The following is an 18,986-nucleotide window of genomic DNA, read 5'->3' as shown; positions in this document are numbered from 1 at the left end:
TACTACTCATAAATTTTAATGTCAGAAGGGACCACTGTTGGTCACTCCCTGTTAAACAGTTGTGCAAATCATTCCTCTCATATTATTTCTAGAGCTTGCCAGACTGTAGATATGATATATGTAATATTTCATTACTTCCTTGAAAATCCCCTGTTTTATTGTAAAATAAATAAACCATAGATTATAATGGCCCTTGGATTGGTTTTCTTGGACTGTGCTGCTTCTGATGTGATGATATTCTAGCCTGGATGTTCCTGTCATCCTCTATTCTGTTCTTTTGTTCCTTTAAGGAATCGACTTTTGTGGTCTCAGAATATTTTTAGTCCCATTTGTGTAATGTGATCCTCTCTTCCTCTAGAGGGTGGGAGGCAGGAGTGGTGTAAAGGGTGGGCGTCTGGCTGAAACCCTGCTCAGTTCCCAGCAGAGTGAGTGCTCTGGAGGCTGGAATGTAAAGTATGTTCCTTTTCTCAGCTTCCTGATCTTGCACGGAATGCAACTCTTGCAGACTACAGTGTATCTGGAGAGCAAAAATCTTCATGCTTTCGCTGTTGGGGGTATGCTTTATCTACATGGAGTGAAGGGTTCTGCTGATTGCAACATTATTCATACATCATAAACATCATGCATACCTCATATTGTATTATGCACCATCTTGCAAGGGACCAACTTAGAGTAGCCAGGATCTGATATTAGTCTGCAGTAAAGGACTGAGTTTTTTGCTCGGAGATCACTGACCTCTTTTGCATTTCTACTGTTGTTCTGTTCTGGTTTGACTGAGGAGCTTTATTGGTTTAAGTGGATAAGTTACTTGAAGAATGAGATTTTTAAATTCATCTCTTGGAAAATGGAGCATATGTAGATTCTGTGTGCCAATCTGACACAGAATTAATCTCTGGTGCCGATCCTACCCACTGGCTTCAGTGGGTCATACCAGTGGGATACAGGAACAAAAGAATCTGGTTTGTTAGAATTGTAACAGAATGGCAGATGATGGGTAACAAGCAGCACTTGGGCAGGATTCTGTCTATCCTGATTTAGCACTTCTGAGAACTAAGCAAAACTCCCAGAAGGAAAGTGACTCACTGACATTTCAGTGCTTTTGTTCTCTCCAGTTGTCTTTCTGCACTCCCCTTCACAGTGGCATTGGGTGCTATGGCTGGCATGAGACTTCGGGGGCTGGCGTCCTCTAAGCTTTACCAACGCCGGCAGGATCGGCTGAGTGGCACAGGGTCACTGCTGAAAGACGAGACACGGGCAACAGCTGGGATACCTGGGTAGGTCTCTGAAACAAAGGGAATGGGATTGTTGGAATGTTTCTTAAGGCTCCATACATTTCTTTTGAAGCAGGCGGTGTGTGCAGACAGGCTCAGATTAGTATATTTTTATTTTCGGATAGTTTATGAAGGAAAAGGTTTTCTTGGCACGGAAGCTTTCAGTTTGTAACAATAACAGGAAAGGAACAATGGCGAACCTTTCCCATTTGAAGCAACATACAGGGATCTTCAGACCCAGCAATGTTTCTGGTCTTGCTAATAGGGAGGGTTTTAGGCACTGTGCTAGAACAAGGACCTAGTGTAAAATGCTGTAGTTGTTTTAAATGCTGAAAAGGTTTTAGCATTGTTTGATTTCAGGCACATTTCTCCACATACATTGTTAAGAATGAGGCAATTGATTTTACATATTGTAAATAACTTTGCAGTTTTCCAGCTTTCCTGGGTGATCTCTTTGACTTCTGATGAATCTAAGCTTTCAATCAAAGAGAGGGCTAATCTTCTAGGTTGCCTATTTGTAAAGAAAATTTACCAAGGGTAAACTAAGGCTCTGCAGTAGCCTGTAGCCAGATGGCTCCAGTACTTGTGCTTCCACCCAGAGGTTTCCTATCTGCAGAGTAAAACTGAGGACAGCTGTGTCAGTTTTCACAGATGTTAATGAGCACCCTGTGGTATTAGTCAAACTGACAAGAATTAGGTCAATTTTATTTTGGTTCCGCTTGGGAGAGCTCTGAGGAGCAGCAGAGGTGGACACTGGAGCTATTGCGTTGGGGAAGAGGGCAATGGTATGCAAGAGAGAGAATTCTCTCCTTCAGCAGCCAGAGGTGGTTTGAGGCTTCAAATTTATCAGACACTTACTATGTGGAGAAGAATAAAATGGAGCCTCAAGTAGAATCCAGTGACAGCACCCTGCTAGCAGTCTTAGTACCTTCTGTTTCCCAGTTGTTCATTAGTGGCCTGGATTCTCATCTTGGACAGCTGGGTCCTTCATCTTAGCTTAGTCCCCGCCTTTTAGCCCTCTGGCTGTTAAGTATCTGGTGAAATTTTCAAGCTTTATGTTCAAAGGGGTGGGGGTGAGTGAGTGTATGTATCTGTGGTTAGGATATGGATGGGGTAAGTGTGCAAATAAGAGGGAGAGAGAGGCTGATAGGATAAGCGAAAAGAGAAGTAGGGTACTGAAAGAGAGATTGGGGGGGGGACAATGTAGGAGATAGAGATTACAGTGTACAGAAAAGGAGAGGGAAAAGGATGTAAGGGGTTGGTTGGGAAGAAGGTGAAAAGGAAACAGACACTGAAACAATGCAGAAAAAATACACCAGGATCTATGATAGAAAATAAAAGAGAATGTGAATTGAAGCTAGAAAGGGTAAGAAGATAGTCCTTTTGCTAGTTAATATATTTTCATAATGTAACAAGTTACATATAAATACAGTACACAAGTGTTATTCCTGTAAATTGCAGGGGTTATGGCAGAGTGGTTTAGATGAAGGCCTAAGTATTTTTCACTGGGGCTAGTAGGCTTGGTCTTTGGACAAGTAGATGTGCAATAATACATTTTTCAAGCCTGACTTTTATAGTTTAAAAAAACCAAAAACTTTAAAATAATATCGTTTTTACTCTACATCTTTTCCCTATTTTAATATAGCTCTCACAAGAGGCAGAAATTGTAACAAGTGTCAGCAGTACAAAGCTAATACAGGTATAGGAGAACAAGATAGATTTTATTCTGCCTTGTATGTCATTAAATCAAAATATAGCTGACAATTTTGTTAAGAGGTTGGTATTTGGAGAGTATTGCTGGGTTTTGTCATCATTGTGCCTGTTAAATGTGAAATGTATATGTGAGGCCACTACTGGAAATAGCGAGATGGTTTGGGCTGCAGTACCATTGACATGCTGATAACACTTAGACCCAGATGCTTTGGTCACTTGTCTTTCCCATTGTCTGTCAAGAATGGAGCTTGACTAAGGGCTTGTCTACACTTACCAGAGATCAACACTGCGGCAATCGATGCATCGGCGGTCGATTTAGTGACCCACTAAATTGACCGTCGATTGCTCTCCTGGCGACTCCTGTACTCCACCTGATTGAGAAGAGTAAGGGGAGTTGACGAGAGAGCATCTCCTATCGACGTCGCGTAGTGTGGACCCCGCGATAAGTAGATCTAAGCTACGTCGATTTGAGTTACGCTATTCACGTAACTCAAATGGCGTAGCTTAGATCGACTTTTCCCTTTGTGTAGGCAAGGCCTAGGAGCTTGATCTCTGAAGCTCCGTACAGACATAACGGCAGTGATGTTGGTGGATAGGAAAAAACACCATACATAGCAAGTGTCGTAGCTGATAGCCCATTAGGTTGAAGGGTTTGAGGTATGTTTACCATTTGTAAGTAAGGTTATAATTGAGGAACTTTGATTTCATTGTCTTGTTTTGGATGCCCAGATAGCAGCAGTGGCCAAGAGTGCTCCCTCCCTCAAAAGACTTTGTTTGACAAGGAGCTTGAGCCCCATTTACTTTACAATGCAGAATTCACTATAAGTATCTATACTTTTTGTCAATGCTAGACTAGACTACTGCAGTGCTTTCTGTATGTGACTATCCTTGTGCACTATTCTTCCTGAATAGTCTTCAATGTGAATGTTTGCTGACTAAGTGGTAGCTCACACAGGGGTCTTATTATACCTATGACATATAGTCTGTACTAGTTTCCAGTTGCCTTCCAGGTGCAATTCACAATGCTGTTTTTGATCTCTAAAGCTATTTATGGTTTAGGACTTTACTTCCTCTTATCAGTGGGGATACTCAAGAGCAGTGGTTCTTAACCAGGGGTATGCAGATGTCTTCCAAGGGGCATATAAAATCATCTAGATATTTGTCTAGTTTTACAGCAGGCTACATAAAAAGCACTAGCGAAGTCAGTACAAACTAAACTAAAATTTCATACAGACAATGATTTGTTTATACTTCTCTAGATACTATACACTGAAATGTAAATACAGTATTTATATTCCAGTTCATTTATTTTATAATTGTATGGTAAAAACAAGAAAGTAAGCAATTTTTCAGTACAAGTGTGCTGTGACAGTTTTGTATTTTTATGTCTGATTTTGTAAGCTAGTAGTTTTTAAGTAAGGTGAAACTTGGGTATGGAAGACAAATCAGACTCCTGAAAGGGATACAGTAGTCTGGAAAGGTTGAGAACCACTGTTCTAGATTATAATTAAGGCTACGTTTTAGTCACGGATATTTTTAGTAGAAGTCATGGACAGGTCATGGGCAGTAAAGAAAAATTCATGGCTCATGACCTGTCCATGAGTTTTACTATATACTTCTGCTCAAAACTTGGGCCGTGTGTGTGTGTGGATGCTCTGGAGGGGCAGTCTGGGGGCACTGTGGGTGTTGGGGGCGAGCAGGCAGTGGCGTGCGGCCCGGGACCCCTGTTGGTGCTGGGGGAGAGAGGGAGGGTTGGCGGGACTGGCAGGCTCCCTACCTGGTTCTGACTGACATGTCCCTGCAGCTCCTAGGGGGAGGGGCGGCCAGGGGGGCTCCACGCGCTGCTCCAGCCCCAAGCGCCGGGAACTGCAGCCAATGGGAGCTGCGGGGCGACGCCTGTGGGTGTGGGCAGCGCACTGAGCCCCCTGGCCCCTCCACCTAGGAGCTGCAGGGACATGCCGGCCGCTTCTGGGGAGCCCCCCCAAGGTAAGTGCCGCCCTGCACCCCAACCTCCTGCCCCAGCCCTGAGCCCCCTCCAACACACCCAAACTGCTGCTGCGGCCGCTACAGAAGTCATGGAGGTCACAGAAAGTCACGGATTCCGTGACTTCTGTGACAGACACGCAGCCTTAATTGTAATCTGTGGGGGGGAAATTGCTTTCTGGGCTGTAAACGACTGTTTTTAAATCTACTGTTTGCTTGCTGAGAATTCTTTTTTGAAGGATACTTTTTGTGGTTTCCTTCCCCAAAATATAAAAAGCCCCAATATTTAGTGCTCCTTCTTCAGGCAAATAACAATCCCAAGGCTGTGCTGATATCAGTTGATGATAGTGAATGACAGACATATTTGGGCATGACTTTTTAATATATGTTATAGAATCCACTAAACTAACATAGCTATGGTCATTTTAGGTCCTTTCAAAAGATTTGATTGGGGAGAGGGAATGTATGTGTGTTGGAGGAATTAGTATTTACCAAATGGAAACAGGAAAAACGATCCCTGTAAACCTAAAGAGGGTATTTTAGTTATACGTAGTGAAGAGGAGAAATATAATCTGTTAAATGAAATTTATTTAAGATGACTGAAAAGGCACTTCCTTGGTTTAAGGCAGGGGTCCTCTCAAGGACTGAACTCACAACCCTGTGTTTAGCAGGCCAATGCTCAAACCACTGAGCTATCCCTCCCCCCAACCTCACTTGAGGTTGTCCTTTGTACTTTCTTTGCAGTGCCTGCTATTTACCTTGCTCCCTTTCTCGATTCAGGGTCACCAACTCCGCATCATTGCTGAGGTTTTTGGTGGAGATGTTTGAAAAGAGGAAGGAGCAGCAGAAAAGTCTTGCAACTGTTGGGTTTGTTTTAACAGTCTTCTCATCGTGTGAAGTCCCAGACTCTTCTTCTGGAGGGAGAGAAGCCCAATTTGCTGACTCTATAAAATATTTCTAAATCTGATAGTGATTTAGCTTGTATGTCACCTGTAGCTACTGCCTGTAATTTTCACTTCACATAAAGTATGTTCAGAGGGTTTTACTAGAGTTTAGACCAGTGCTAGTGTCCAGCAGAACATACTTTTAAGAAGTCTGAGTATTTGTGTATTTATCTGAGAAACCTATTCCTGATTAGAATGGTACATAACATGCTCCCATGAAATGTCTGCATTTTAAAACGGAGTCAGTAAAAGTTACGATGCAAACTGGTGAAAGACTGGAAAATTCATTGCTCAGGTGCTGCTCTGCTCTCTCATTGTTGTGCCATTTTCGGTCACAGTGCTGGAAGTTCAGGATGTTTTGTCATTTACTTTGTTTTAATTGTCTTTCCTGTCTTTGTGTTACAAGCTTATTATTTAAAGAGTGGGGACATCTGTGTTTGATATCTGAGTACAACACAGTAAATTAGTGAATTGCTTGGAATAAATATAGCTTTTCTGGTTTGAGGGTATACTCTGTGAAAAAGACTTGTATTTTAGCATCTTGCGGTTGTTGCTGAGATGGTTTTAAAGTTAAAAGTGAGACTAAATCCTTTTTTTTTCTTTTGAGATCAAAGGAATAAATGTCTTAAGTAAAACTGAAAGAAGTGTCAGGAGTGAAGCGCTAAAGAGAGTATAGAACTCAACTCATGGTTATGCAAAATCCATTGTTGTTAAGTCCTCTCTATTTTACAGATACAAATCAGGGAACCCATTTATGATACAATTGTCCTCTGACTTTGGTGCAACACAGCTGAGATTTATAATGTACTCAGGAACTTACGTTCCCTACAGATTTCAGCTGTGTTGTAACTGAGGCAGGGAACAATCATGGTATCAATAGGTACCCCCATTGTAAGTGTTGTGTAGATGGGGCCTCAATGGCCAAGAGAGCTCACCAACCAGCTGCAAATTCATTGCCTCCCAGAGGGGTGGAGTGGGGAAGAGAAGAGGAGTAGGCCTTAGACTGTATGTGCTTGACCAGCTGAGCTCTTCTCTGCATTAGGAAAATTATTCTTGGAATGCAGGATGGCTCTAGGAACTGATCTCTAGATTTCCATCTGCCGTTTTACTCATTCATTTATTCCCTGGCATGACTGCCAAAATGGAACAGAGGTCCTTAACGCATGGAATCAGCTGAAAGTTTTTCTGTAACATGTGGAACATAGTTTAGCATTCTTTAAAACCGATAACTTTTCAGATGATCTCCATAGGGAATATTTGTTTGGCCTTATGTAAAACTATGTATAGTTCTTTGTACTTTTTGTAGTAGTTTTATTTTCCTGGTTACATACCTTTTTTTGTTTGTTGCCTCTCATTGGCACAGGGATTGTCCTTTTTCTCTCTCTCTGCAGGAATTATAAGGACTTTTACCATCACCCTTTACATTTTCTCTACTTTGTCTCCCTCCCAGTTCTGAGACCTGCATCATAGCTAGGCTTGGAAGGATTTGATTTTTATTGGTAAATATCAGTAAATGTCAATTTCACCGTACACACAAATGGACAGAAAAGCCCATCAATAATAATAGAAATTTACCAATAGATAAAGTAAAAATGCTGCATGAGAATTTAGTAGAATTTGATTCAAGGATATTTACTGTTTATATTTTTCCATGTGATGTTGATAATTTGTGTTTTAATAATTATAAAGCTTTAACTTTTCGAATCTGAGCATCTACTGTAATTTAAATAAATATTGTTGACCCCTCCCCATAATTTCCCACAACTGTGATTGATAAAAATTGAAAAAAAGACTTAAACCCCATAATTTTGCACAATGGTGAACATTTAAATCAATAAAAATAAAAATACACATTGACATTATCTGTTGAAATTATAATATATAAAATCAAATTCTGTCAAGCCTAATCATAGCCAATGTCCTAGCCAGCTAGGACTGGAAGAGAGACTTCCATTAGTATTGGTTCTAGCTGGCTGGAGGAGTTGCATTGGAAAGATGCAAGGTACTTCTTCCCTTTTCTTCCCTCTGGGGTGTGTGCACGTGCATAGAATACACTGGCTTAATGGTACTCCCACCCTATGAGTAAGAGTTTGGGACTAACAACTGAGCATAGACTCCCTGCATGGCAGCACGTAGGATTACCAATAGGCCACTGGGCTGGACATACGGTATATTTGTGTGGTATATATTTTGGCTGTGTATGTAGTACGTAACTTTGTATACAGACATTTACTTACTATTTTTCCCCTCTAGATTACTAGGTCCTATTGTGCTTAATCTTTAAGGAACAGATCATTTGTATTTTTGCACCTCTTGGGCCAGTATGATGACATCTGCACAGTCCTTGTGCTTATAATTTTCAAGGAAATCCTGTTTGCAGTTGCCAGTTTCTTTAAACTTAAATACTTTTATCAGTTAACTTTTTTTTCTCTTCCAAATCCCAGAAGTGTTTAGACTATACTACCTAGTTTAGCTGTTAATCACCCTCTTTGCTGCTCCTCACAATCTAATGCAGTAACAGGGATGTTGGGACATCTGGAATGGTCTTACAGGGTTCTGGGTTTGATGGTGTCTACAGTTGCTCTTTTGCAGTAAGAGTCATGGGTGTTGTGTGTGTATAAAAATAAGTCCCATAACTTTTGACATTTTCTCATTTTTGTGAGTGGGTGAGCTAAATGAATTTCTTTGACAGCTGCAAGTTAAATTCTGAGCTGCATTTCAAGCTTGCATTTCAGGGTAAATAAAGAGGTTGGGGACAATAATGTGGCCACACAAAAGAACAGATCATTTGACTCTCAGTGGGAGCTCTAATTTCCTACAGGGTTATGAGGCTTTTTTTACTGAAGGCAGTTTGTACTTCTACAGTCCTCAAACCTATTTGCCTGAATAAGGGCCTTTACAGTCCTGCTTTCATGAATGAGGGGTTCAGAGATTAGACCCTAAATTTCCATTATCTTTTTTTTGCCGACACTCCCATGTGACTTTTCCCTAAAACCTCTCGTGACAAATAGTTCTTGGTTCTTAGTAGGAATTATCCCTCTAGACCTGGCTAAATCATCTGCATTTTACTCATCGCAGGAATACGACTGTGCAGATTGCAAGCTGAGGGCTCAAAACACAGTTGTCTAATGCCAGCCAGTTCCATTCTTGCAGTATTGGGGGCAATAGGACCCAGTGTAATGTCAGTGGAAGGTAGTGGGGAGCCAGGCTCTTTCTGAGATAGCAACTAAAATAAATTTAAAACGGAAATGTAAGTAGCAGATTTTTTTAATAACTTAGTTTGTAATCAACGACAACCAGAAACGTGCTTCGTTGTGCTTAGTGTTGGGAACATAAGGAGTATCATATCATACGTGGATCTCTGACAGTCATAAAGCTTAGAGGGTTAGCCGTCTTGGTCCAAGGATATTAGAGAGACAAGGTGGGTGAGATAAAGTAATATCTTTTATTGGGCCAACTTCTGTTGGTAAATGAGAGAACTTTTGAGCTACGCAGACCTCTTCTTGAGATTTGATATTACCTCACCCACCTTATCTCTCTAGTCATAGAAGCTGTCATTTCCCCCCACCCCTCTAGTCTCTTCCCATAATACAGAAGATGAATGAGAGGAGCGGTAATTACAGCTTTACACTTAGAATACTATCTGCCTTTTTTTTATTGTTTATCTTCCTCCTTGATGGTTCCCCCCCCCCCCCCATGTTGTCTAGATCAAGCCTCTGAAACCAGGGACCAAGTGTTTTTATTTTTTTTATTTTTTTCCAGGTTGATTTGAGTGAGTGTTCAATGGTGGAATTATTGTATAAAATCCTGCCATTATGAACCTTCCTGGCCTGTGATTTAGGTGAAGCAAAGCTGTGATTGGAAACAGAATTGCTCAGATCCCAAGGATGGCCTCTGGGTTTTGCTACAAACACTGACATTTTGGGTTGACTGTTCCTGTGCTGCCCCAGCAGAGCTCAGGCAAATGTCTGGAGTTTCTGTAAACCATGAGTTGTGGGCCACAAGGTTGCAGGATTTCCTGTCTATTCATAATTTTGGTGAGATTCTAAGTGTAAAGGCCCATTTGTACTGCAGGGAGGAAACAAAATCCATTTTAATGTCTCTAAATTAGTACTATTGATTCTAATCTAATCAATGGGCCTGGTTCTCCTTTGGCTTATACCTATGCAAAATGGATGTAAAGTGTTTCCACCAGTGAAAGTGGGGAATTTTTATATTCACTTTGCAGGACTGTAGATGACTATACAAGACGCAGGGCATTGGAGAATCAGGCTTCTGTCTTCCATGTCTGTTTTTCTGCTGGCACCTCTGACTGGTCAGAGGAAAGAGAAGCTGCCACTACTAGAATACACTTATTGATTTCTTGTTTAAAATAAATATTTGCAGAAAACAAGATGACCCAGAATAATGTTAACAAAAGAAATCTAGCTGTCTACTGCAGCACAGATATTGACCCCTTGCTTTAGGGAAAGACAGAACAGCCACCACTGTGGTTTTTACTTCATGCTATGCATAAAATAAAAGATGAACTAGCATTACAAATAAAGTGAAAGAAGAGGAAGAAGAAATGTATGCAGACCATATGCAAGTGTTGATTAAAATTTTATATCACCCCTTCAAGTATTCTGTATATACAACATATGCTACAGGAAGGCTATTTTATAAATGTATGAGTGTCTTAAAAATATTAATTGGGTTTGTTTTTCATATGCATCAACCTGTAACGCTACCATCACTCCAACCATGCAGAGCTCAGAGGGAACAACAAAAACATCTTAAAAATAGCTTTTCTATACTTAAAAATGTTACCATGGATGATGTTGCATTCCATATGTTTATGGAAATACGCTTAGGAGTGTAAATATAATGTAACTGGAATATGCTTTATGCAAAAGGTCTCTTGTAAAGGTATCATTACAAAGCTTATAATCTACTGAGTGTGTTCATCCAATTTGTATGTATGTATCATTCTTGTATCTGAAACTAAAAATATGAAGGGCTTTGGAGCAACAGGCATGGATAATCATACCCACTTTTATTTGTTTCTGTATTAGGTTGTCCTGTAGCTGGTATCAGCTTTTTCTGAAAGACAAAAATAACATTTTTCTACCCCTTTTGGGGTGGCATTCATTATTACTTAAAATATTCCTTTCTTTCACAAATACCCTAGCTGATTGCAGGCGAAACAAGAGGAATACCTCCATATTTTCCTGTGTTTTTTTGTTCTATAGGCAGGCCAGGTTTTAATGGCTTCTATCTTTTAAGAGTTATGGGGAAATCATCCCACTGTTCAGTCATTAAATCCATGAGGTGGTGTACCTCAGTTTTTCCTTTACAGCAGACCAAGTTTACAATGTCTTTCCTGCTGTGTTAAGCTTTAAGTTTGTTCACAGGTAACAGCTGAAAAGCATCATTACCATAAAGGATTTTTTCCCCAAAAATCATACACACTATACATTGTTACAGGGGTACTTATTAACATTAAATTTATTTTAATTAAAGGTATCTTGTTATACCATGCCTTTTATTTAGACAATTTGTTTGCTGACCAGGTATGTTCTTTATCTGCAACTTCTTTGTGCTGGCAGTTCTCTCACTTCCTTTATCAGTTAGATAATTTGCATCAACACAGGCTTGGCTTTTGGATTCAAAACCATTAGCAGAGCTCAGAGACTCTGTCTTAAAAGGAACACAATTAACTTTTACCAGAGTTTTGATTACTTTTAACTCTTGCTTCCAAAACACACACAGATCTGACCAGATTCCTGATGTCAGATCCCGGGATCCCTACCAGAACAGAGTGGGAACCAACAGGTTCGATGGCGTAGACCTCACTGTGGTCGTGCGCCCTTCCATTCAGTAGGAGGACCGCTCGGGCCAAATGCCCAGGTGCCGGCTGCCACGGTCATCCTACAATAATGGTCAGGAATCACATTGAAGACGGTTGCCATCTCGGTGGAACCTATGAAAAATATGAAGTATTTCTCTAAGGTCCTATTGTAAATATGTAAAGTGTGGGCCATTAATAATGGCTTGGAATCTTGATGGCTCCCATTAACAAAGACAATTGGTTGTAAATGGCTCTGTTTACTCGCAAACCTTCCTAGGTATGTGCAGGCCAACCCTGAAAGAATGGAGAATGAGGTCTTACAGTGACATGTGATCATGTCACCTGGTACTGGAATCCATCTTAAAACTGGTGCTTTTCCATTTAGAAGGAAGGGTGGGAACCCAGAGAGAGACAAAGGATTCCCGCCTTGTGCCAAAGCTAAAAGGGGGTGGAACAGAACAAAGGGGGCTGCAGTCATGAGAAATACCCTAGTTACCACCTGAGCTGGAACTTATAAGAACTATGCCATTGGAAAGGATTGGGCCCAGACTAAGAAGGAGTCTAGTTTGTGAAAGAAGCTTATTGGAACATCTCTGAGGGTGAGATTTACCTGTATTCAGTTTCTTAATGCAGTGTTTCCCAAACTTGGGACGCCGCTTGTGTAGGGAAAGCCCCTGGCAGGCTGGGCTGGTTTGTTTACCTGCCGCGTCTGCAGGTCCGGCCAATCGCGGCTCCCACTGGCCGCGGTTTAATGCTCCAGGCCAATGGGAGCCGCTGGAAGCGGCAGCCAGTACGTCCCTTGGCCCGCGCCGCTTCCAGTAGCTCCCATTGGCCTGGAGCAGCGAACCGCGGCCAGTGGGAGCCGTGATTGGCCAGACCTGCGGACGGGGCAGGTAAACAAACCGGCCCGGCCCGCCAGGGGCTTTCCCTACACAAGCGGCGTCCCAAGTTTGGGAAACACTGTCTTAATGTATTAGGCTTAGACTTGCGTGTTTTTGCTTTATTTTACTTGGTGACTTACTTTGTTCTGTCTGTTATTACTTGAAACCACTTAAATCCTACTTTTTATTCTTAATAAAATCACTTTTGTTTATTATTGAACCCAGAGTAAGTGATTAATACCTGGGGGAGCAAACAGATGTGCATATCTCCCTGTCAGTGTTATAGAGGGTGGACAATTTATGAGTTTACCCTGTATAAGCTTTATACAGAGTAAAACAGGTTTATTTGGGGTTTGGATCCCATTGGGAGCTGGGTGCTTGAGACAGGAGTACCTGCTGAGTGGTTTTCAGTTAAAGCCTGCAGCTTTGGGGACATGGTTCAGACCCTGGGTCTGTGTTGCAGCAGGATTGCATGTCAACAAGACAGGATTCTGGAGTCCCAAGCTGACAGGGAAAAGGGGCTCAGAGGTAGTTTCAGCATGCCAGGTGACAGTCCCAAGGGGGTCTCTGTGATCGAACCCATCACACCATTTTAAATTCACATACTCGATACTCCAGATTTTAAAATAAAGCTGATCCCATTAGGAAACTGGGAATCTTCCCCATTTTTTGAAGTTGCCATTCCTAGCTCTGCAGGGACATGAGAGATAGGACTTTAACGCTGTGACATTTTAATACATAGAACACCTGGACTCATGTTTTCCCATCGTAGGCCTCAGGCAAGTGTGATGTTTGCTGAAAGGGGGTGGGGCAATTATACATTTGAGGAGAAAAGGAGAAAACATTTCTCTGCAGGGGTTTTCATTTATTTTGTGTTTTAATGGAGAGTGTCTGGAGTAAGTTGGTAGGACAGGGATTTGTGTACAGAGGGCAGGCAAGGTGGTCAAAGGTGAAAGATAAATGAATCCATCATATAGCTCTGCAAATTACTACGTGGCTGTCACCTCCACCTGTGTCCGATGTAAACAGATATCAGATGTTGATTCTGAATAACTTGTTGATTCCATTCCCTTGCATGCTGCATTATTTTCATCGTACTTATTCGTGCAAAAAGGGATGAAAAGATGTTGGTGACTGTAATGTTACTTGTGTGATGTATGCATATTCATTTGATAGGTGTGACATTGCCCATGTTCTGACTCTGACCTTTATTTCCTCCTCAGTAATATGTCTGATGCCCTCGCAAATGCAGTGTGTGAGCGCTGCCAGGCTCGCTTTGATCCCTCGGAGAGGATCGTGAACAGCAATGGGGAGCTCTATCATGAGAACTGCTTTGTCTGTGCTCAGTGTTTCCGACAGTTCCCAGATGGACTCTTCTATGAGGTGAGGTTACTGCCTATGTGAAGCTATAGAAAGTTTCTTGACTTCCCCCTTTAAAAACCCAATCCTGGGAGATGCTGAGTATCTGTGGCTGTCAGTGAACTCTGTGAAAACTGAGAGCACTCAACAGGACAGGATAAAGCTTCAAGTGTCATTCTTTGCCCACTATCAGTGTTTCTGTCTGCCTTTTCCTTCCCAGTGTAACTAGCCCTCTCAGAGGGCTGGGTCAGACATTGCTGCTAAATCTGAAGCAGCAGGGGCCTCTTAAGTCACCGGAGTGAGGGGCTACCTCATCAGGTCAAGGTGAAATGCTCATGGTCCAGTGCCACATGACATGGGAGTGTGAGATGCTCTATGCTGACTGGGAGATCAATGGAGATAACTGTAATTCCCTGCAGATATGAGATCATAGAACTGGAAGGGACCTCGAGGGGTCATCTAGTCCAGTCCCCTGCACTTAAGGCAGGACTAAGTATTATCTAGACCATCCCTGACAGGTGTTTGTCCAACCTGCTCTTAAAAATCCCCAATGATGGAGATTCCATAAGCTCCCTAGGCTTAACCACTCTGACAGTTAAGAAGTTTTTCCTAATGTTCAGTCTAAGCTGCCCTTGCTGCAATTTAAGCCCATTGCTTCTTGTCCTATCCTCAGAGTTTAAGAAGAACAATTTTTCTCCCTCCTCCTTGCAATAACCTTTTATGTACTTGAAAACTATTATCATGTCCCCCCCCTCAGTCTTCTCTTCTCCACACTAAACAAACCCAATTTTTTCAATCTTCTCTCTTCTATTTCGTGACCTTGGCTGATGTGAGCATACAGGAACTGTTTCTTTAAAACCATAGCAGGAAGCCAGGCAGGAGGATCTGGGATAGGAAGAAGCATTGTAGCTGTAGGATATTACCATTTTCCTTATTTTAATATAGCTGCTTGTTCAGGGTGAGAGAAAAGCAACACTGTGATTTTTACCATTATCATGTGACCGCTAAGATACATTTCAAGTTCCCACATCCTCATGTCAGGAAATCACTGTCAATTATTCCTTCAGTTCTGCACAAACGCACACTCTGTATCTGGACTTGTTACTCATTCCTCTCCCACCTTCTTCCCCTGGCTCTTTCCTCGAAGTTGGTGGGGCAGACGATGCAGGAGATTGTCCACAGAATCTTATCTTTTCAGTGAGGGGCCCGATCAGATTGCTTCACGGGGGCTCCATATTAGCTCAAATGGGTCCTGTGCTGTCAGCAGTCCCCTCTGCCTTTTCCCTCCCCATAGGCTTCTGTCTCTCTTAACCTTGAAATGATCACACTCTAAAATAGCCTTATGTTTAAATGTACTGCTGTCTTCCTCCTTGGGAAATCTGTCTGGCCAGTTGACCAGTATTGGGGAGACTGTGGGGATGCAGAATTTCAGTTCCCTAATCTTGTTGATTTCCATTTCTTTTGATCCTAAACTTTATTATCATTGACTTGACTGACAAATCCAGAGTTGTGTTAAAGTCATTTCCCCCTCATCCCGGCTATACATAAATTAAGCAAAATTAGGATGCAGTGGAACAGAAAAATATATATTTAGAATATAAAACTAAATTAAAAAACATACATCAGCACATTAAGATAGAGGACTGAACCATGCAGACGTTGGGAAATTCATAACGCAAGATTCCTATATTAATGTTAACTTGACCACATTGCATGCACATCCTGTTTATTAAAAGGCACGTTTTATAGAGTCTAAATTTTTGGCCAGATTTGACCTGAAAGCATCCTTTTACGGCCCAGTTTTCAGATGGATCTCAGTTTCACACATATTAAAATTGTCCCTGTGTTTTGTTCATATAAAGTTTTAGGCATAAATACTAGCATAGAGATGGATAAGTAACTAACTTGCAAGCCCAAATTAGGACAGGTACTTAAATACCTAAATGGTAGAATTTGCATCCACAATTAATTATGGTTGCGAATAATGTGGGCACAATTTCTGTGGGTGTCTAGTGCACCAGAGAAGAAAATGGTCTCCTTTAAAAAGCTGGGGCTTAACGTTTCTGTCAGAATCTTCACTTCTTAATTTCCTGATTTTGCATGTTCAGTTTCTGAGCCCTAATACTGCACTAACTTAATTTTCTGTATTTAATTTCCTGGTTTCCCTTTTTTCTTTTTTTAAGAAAAGTGGGGGATGGGAGAAGGGGAGGAAAGAAAAATAATGTGCTCAACATTGCATATGGGAATAAGGCATGAGTGGGTTCTTGGGTGTTTTGAAAATTTGGCACAAGGTTTCTCAAGTTGGGTAACCAAAATTAGTGAACTTGTCTGAAAATAGGCTGTAAATTTTTCTATAGCACATGTACAAACATGTAATTTGAAAACTATCTAATTTTTAAAATGCTAAGCTCTTTTTCATTTTCCATGTGGACAACAATCATGTCAAGTTTGAGCTCTTTTGAGGTAAATGAACCCAGAAGAAAAAGACAAGAAAAGCTAATTATAGGAACAGTGGAGTTTTGTGTATGTTTTGGTTTTGCTTTCCCCTGCACCTTTGCCCCTATTAAACATACCTGCATTGATTTGGCTCCATTGTCCAAGAAAATTCTCCATGGGGCTGAGACAAAGTATGGAAAGTGTCACCTTCGAAGGATTTTTTTCAAGGCAATGACAAGCAACTGAAGAATGGGTTGGAAATGAAAACACTTGCTTAACCTTTACAAGTTTGTCACCTGCAAACTCTAATAATAGTCTGAATTTTTACTGTGGACAGTTTGTGATTCACTGAGGATTTTCTCTCCTTTGTTTCGTTAACAGTTTGAGGGTCGAAAGTATTGTGAGCATGATTTCCAGATGCTGTTTGCACCCTGTTGTGGGCAATGTGGTAAGATCTCCATGTGCAAAACTATGTAGTCTCTTCTCTTCCCTGAGTAGAAGTCATGGGGCAGAGGATCACTGGGGATGAAAATTTTAACCCAAGGGTCATCCTAAGCATCAGGCTCTCTGGACAGTAACAAAGAATTACTCTGGCAGTGGTTAAGAATGAAGATGTTCTTCTGGTACTCTTGTGGGAGGAAGTGGTATTTTCAGCAAATCAGAATATACTGGGCCTTGTGGCATTGAAAAGGAATGGTGGTGGATGTGGGGGAGAGATTTTTTGCTCAAATTGGTTCTGTTTGCATCTAAGGGTTGTGTTTTTCTTTCCAAGGTGAGTTCATTATTGGACGTGTGATCAAGGCAATGAATAATAATTGGCACCCAGAATGCTTCCGTTGTGAGCTCTGTGATGTGGCACTTGCCGACCTAGGCTTCGTAAAAAATGCTGGCAGGTAAGAGAGAGCAGAGCCACAGGGGCTTAGCCCGGTACATTGTGGATGTGGGAACAGGAGGTCTGTTAGCGCAATAAAACAAAAACACAGTGGCAGATAAAGAAAGGAAAGGCACAGAATAAGCCCGGAGTAGGACTGAGTGGTTGGAAAGTGAGAGATGGGGTAGAGAAAGGGCAATGGACAGGACACTGACTATCCAAGGACATATGGGTAGAGGAGGGGCCTGAAGGCAGAATGCCAGTGGATTGTGGATAGAGTTGGGTGAATGGGCAGGAGGCTGTCTGGAGAGGGAAAGGATTCCAGGCATGATGCTGGTCTGCATGTGAGAGATAAAGGGGCATGTCTCTGCTGATTGAGTGGGAACCCTGGGCATAATGAGAAACTGAGGGGGAGCCTCTGTTAATATAAAGACCATCTTCTCACTGATCCTTTTAAATTATTTATTTTATATATGTATAATAAGTATGAACAAGTCCAAAAAGTTTTTTGTTTTAAAAAAATTAATGGCAAAAATAATACAAACAGGACAGGAAACTTGTACAAAAGCACATCCCGGTAAGAAGAGAGACAGACAGTTTGGCAGATAGCTTTGAATTCTGAAGCACAGTGGATTAACTTCAGACTGTTATACCTCTGTCCAGCAGGGGTTGGGAGAGTCATTGAGTTGATGTTTCTACCCGCTGACGTGATCAACGTGGGAAAAGGAAAGAGGATTATTTGCTTCACCCTGTCCACCAGGGAACCTTCCATAATTATTTCCCGTTCAAGTAATCTTCCATATAACACCAGTCTCTAGGCTTCCAGAATTACAGTTAATGGATTTTCCTTTTGGCTTCTTGGCTTGTGTCTCTGATTGGCTAGTGCCTTTGAGCAGTGCTGGGTACCAGCTGGGAAAGCAGTCAGGATTCCAGAAACTTAACCAAGATAAAAAGCTGTTTGATTTCATAATTCAGGATCTAAACTCTTGGAGACATCGAGAGCTCTTTCCCAGTGGCATGGGTAGAATATGTAAATAAGATTGATCTATCATATGGCTTTCTATCATGCTCATCACTGCCGTACCTAAGCATTTCAGAGGCAAATATGATTGGCTTAGCAAGGTTCCTAGTGGACATAATGGATTCTTCTGCTCTTCTCCTTTTATACCATGGGATTTCTCCTATCTCCCCTGCTTGTTTTAATACCCAGATGTGTTCCATTGGGTGCAACATTTATCAGTGAGGGTAGTTAACCTAAACTAGGTTAGTGATCATATGTAGCAAATGAAATGTTTTTCAGACCAAACAAAACACTCTAAAGAGCTTTAAGGCTTTCCCCAAGCAGGCTGGGTTTCACACTTTCAGCACATCTACTTTTCATCTTCTTGGCTAATTTTTTTACAGGGATTCAGAGTTTTAGGGTTCAGCATTTATAAACCAATGGAAGATATTCCCTTTACTGATTTTTTTCATGAGACTTCTTTCCATTCCCTTTTATTTTAGCCTGAGATTATTAAGGTGATTGATAATTCAAACAGGACTACACCCCAAGACTCGTTCAGAAGATGCTGCCTGTAACTGAAGACAGCTCCTGGGGCCTTAGACCACAAACCCAAGGACAGGTTGAAATATTAGCATGATGTTTACTGCTCATGCCCAAATCCTCGGCATAGACAAGAGGCCTGTGGCAACAATAAC

At 41.5% G+C, this 18,986-nt stretch overlaps 1 protein-coding gene across 1 annotated transcript in view; it reads left to right on the top strand.

Moving 5' to 3' along the window:
• Positions 1–18,986, top strand: part of LIMS2 (LIM zinc finger domain containing 2) — a 61,083-nt gene that overhangs the window by 14,123 nt on the left and 27,974 nt on the right. The window contains exons 2-4 of the mRNA XM_065410367.1: positions 13,846–14,005; positions 16,799–16,865; positions 17,190–17,310. Coding sequence (XP_065266439.1) covers positions 13,846–14,005; positions 16,799–16,865; positions 17,190–17,310 — 348 coding nt within the window. The remainder of the gene's footprint in view (positions 1–13,845; positions 14,006–16,798; positions 16,866–17,189; positions 17,311–18,986) is intronic.

The sequence above is a fragment of the Emys orbicularis genome, chromosome 9 (genome assembly GCF_028017835.1).
Source record: "Emys orbicularis isolate rEmyOrb1 chromosome 9, rEmyOrb1.hap1, whole genome shotgun sequence".
NCBI lineage: Eukaryota > Metazoa > Chordata > Testudines > Emydidae > Emys > Emys orbicularis.
The sequence above is the reverse complement of the archived record's forward strand: the minus strand, read 5'-3'. Positions and strand labels throughout refer to the sequence as shown.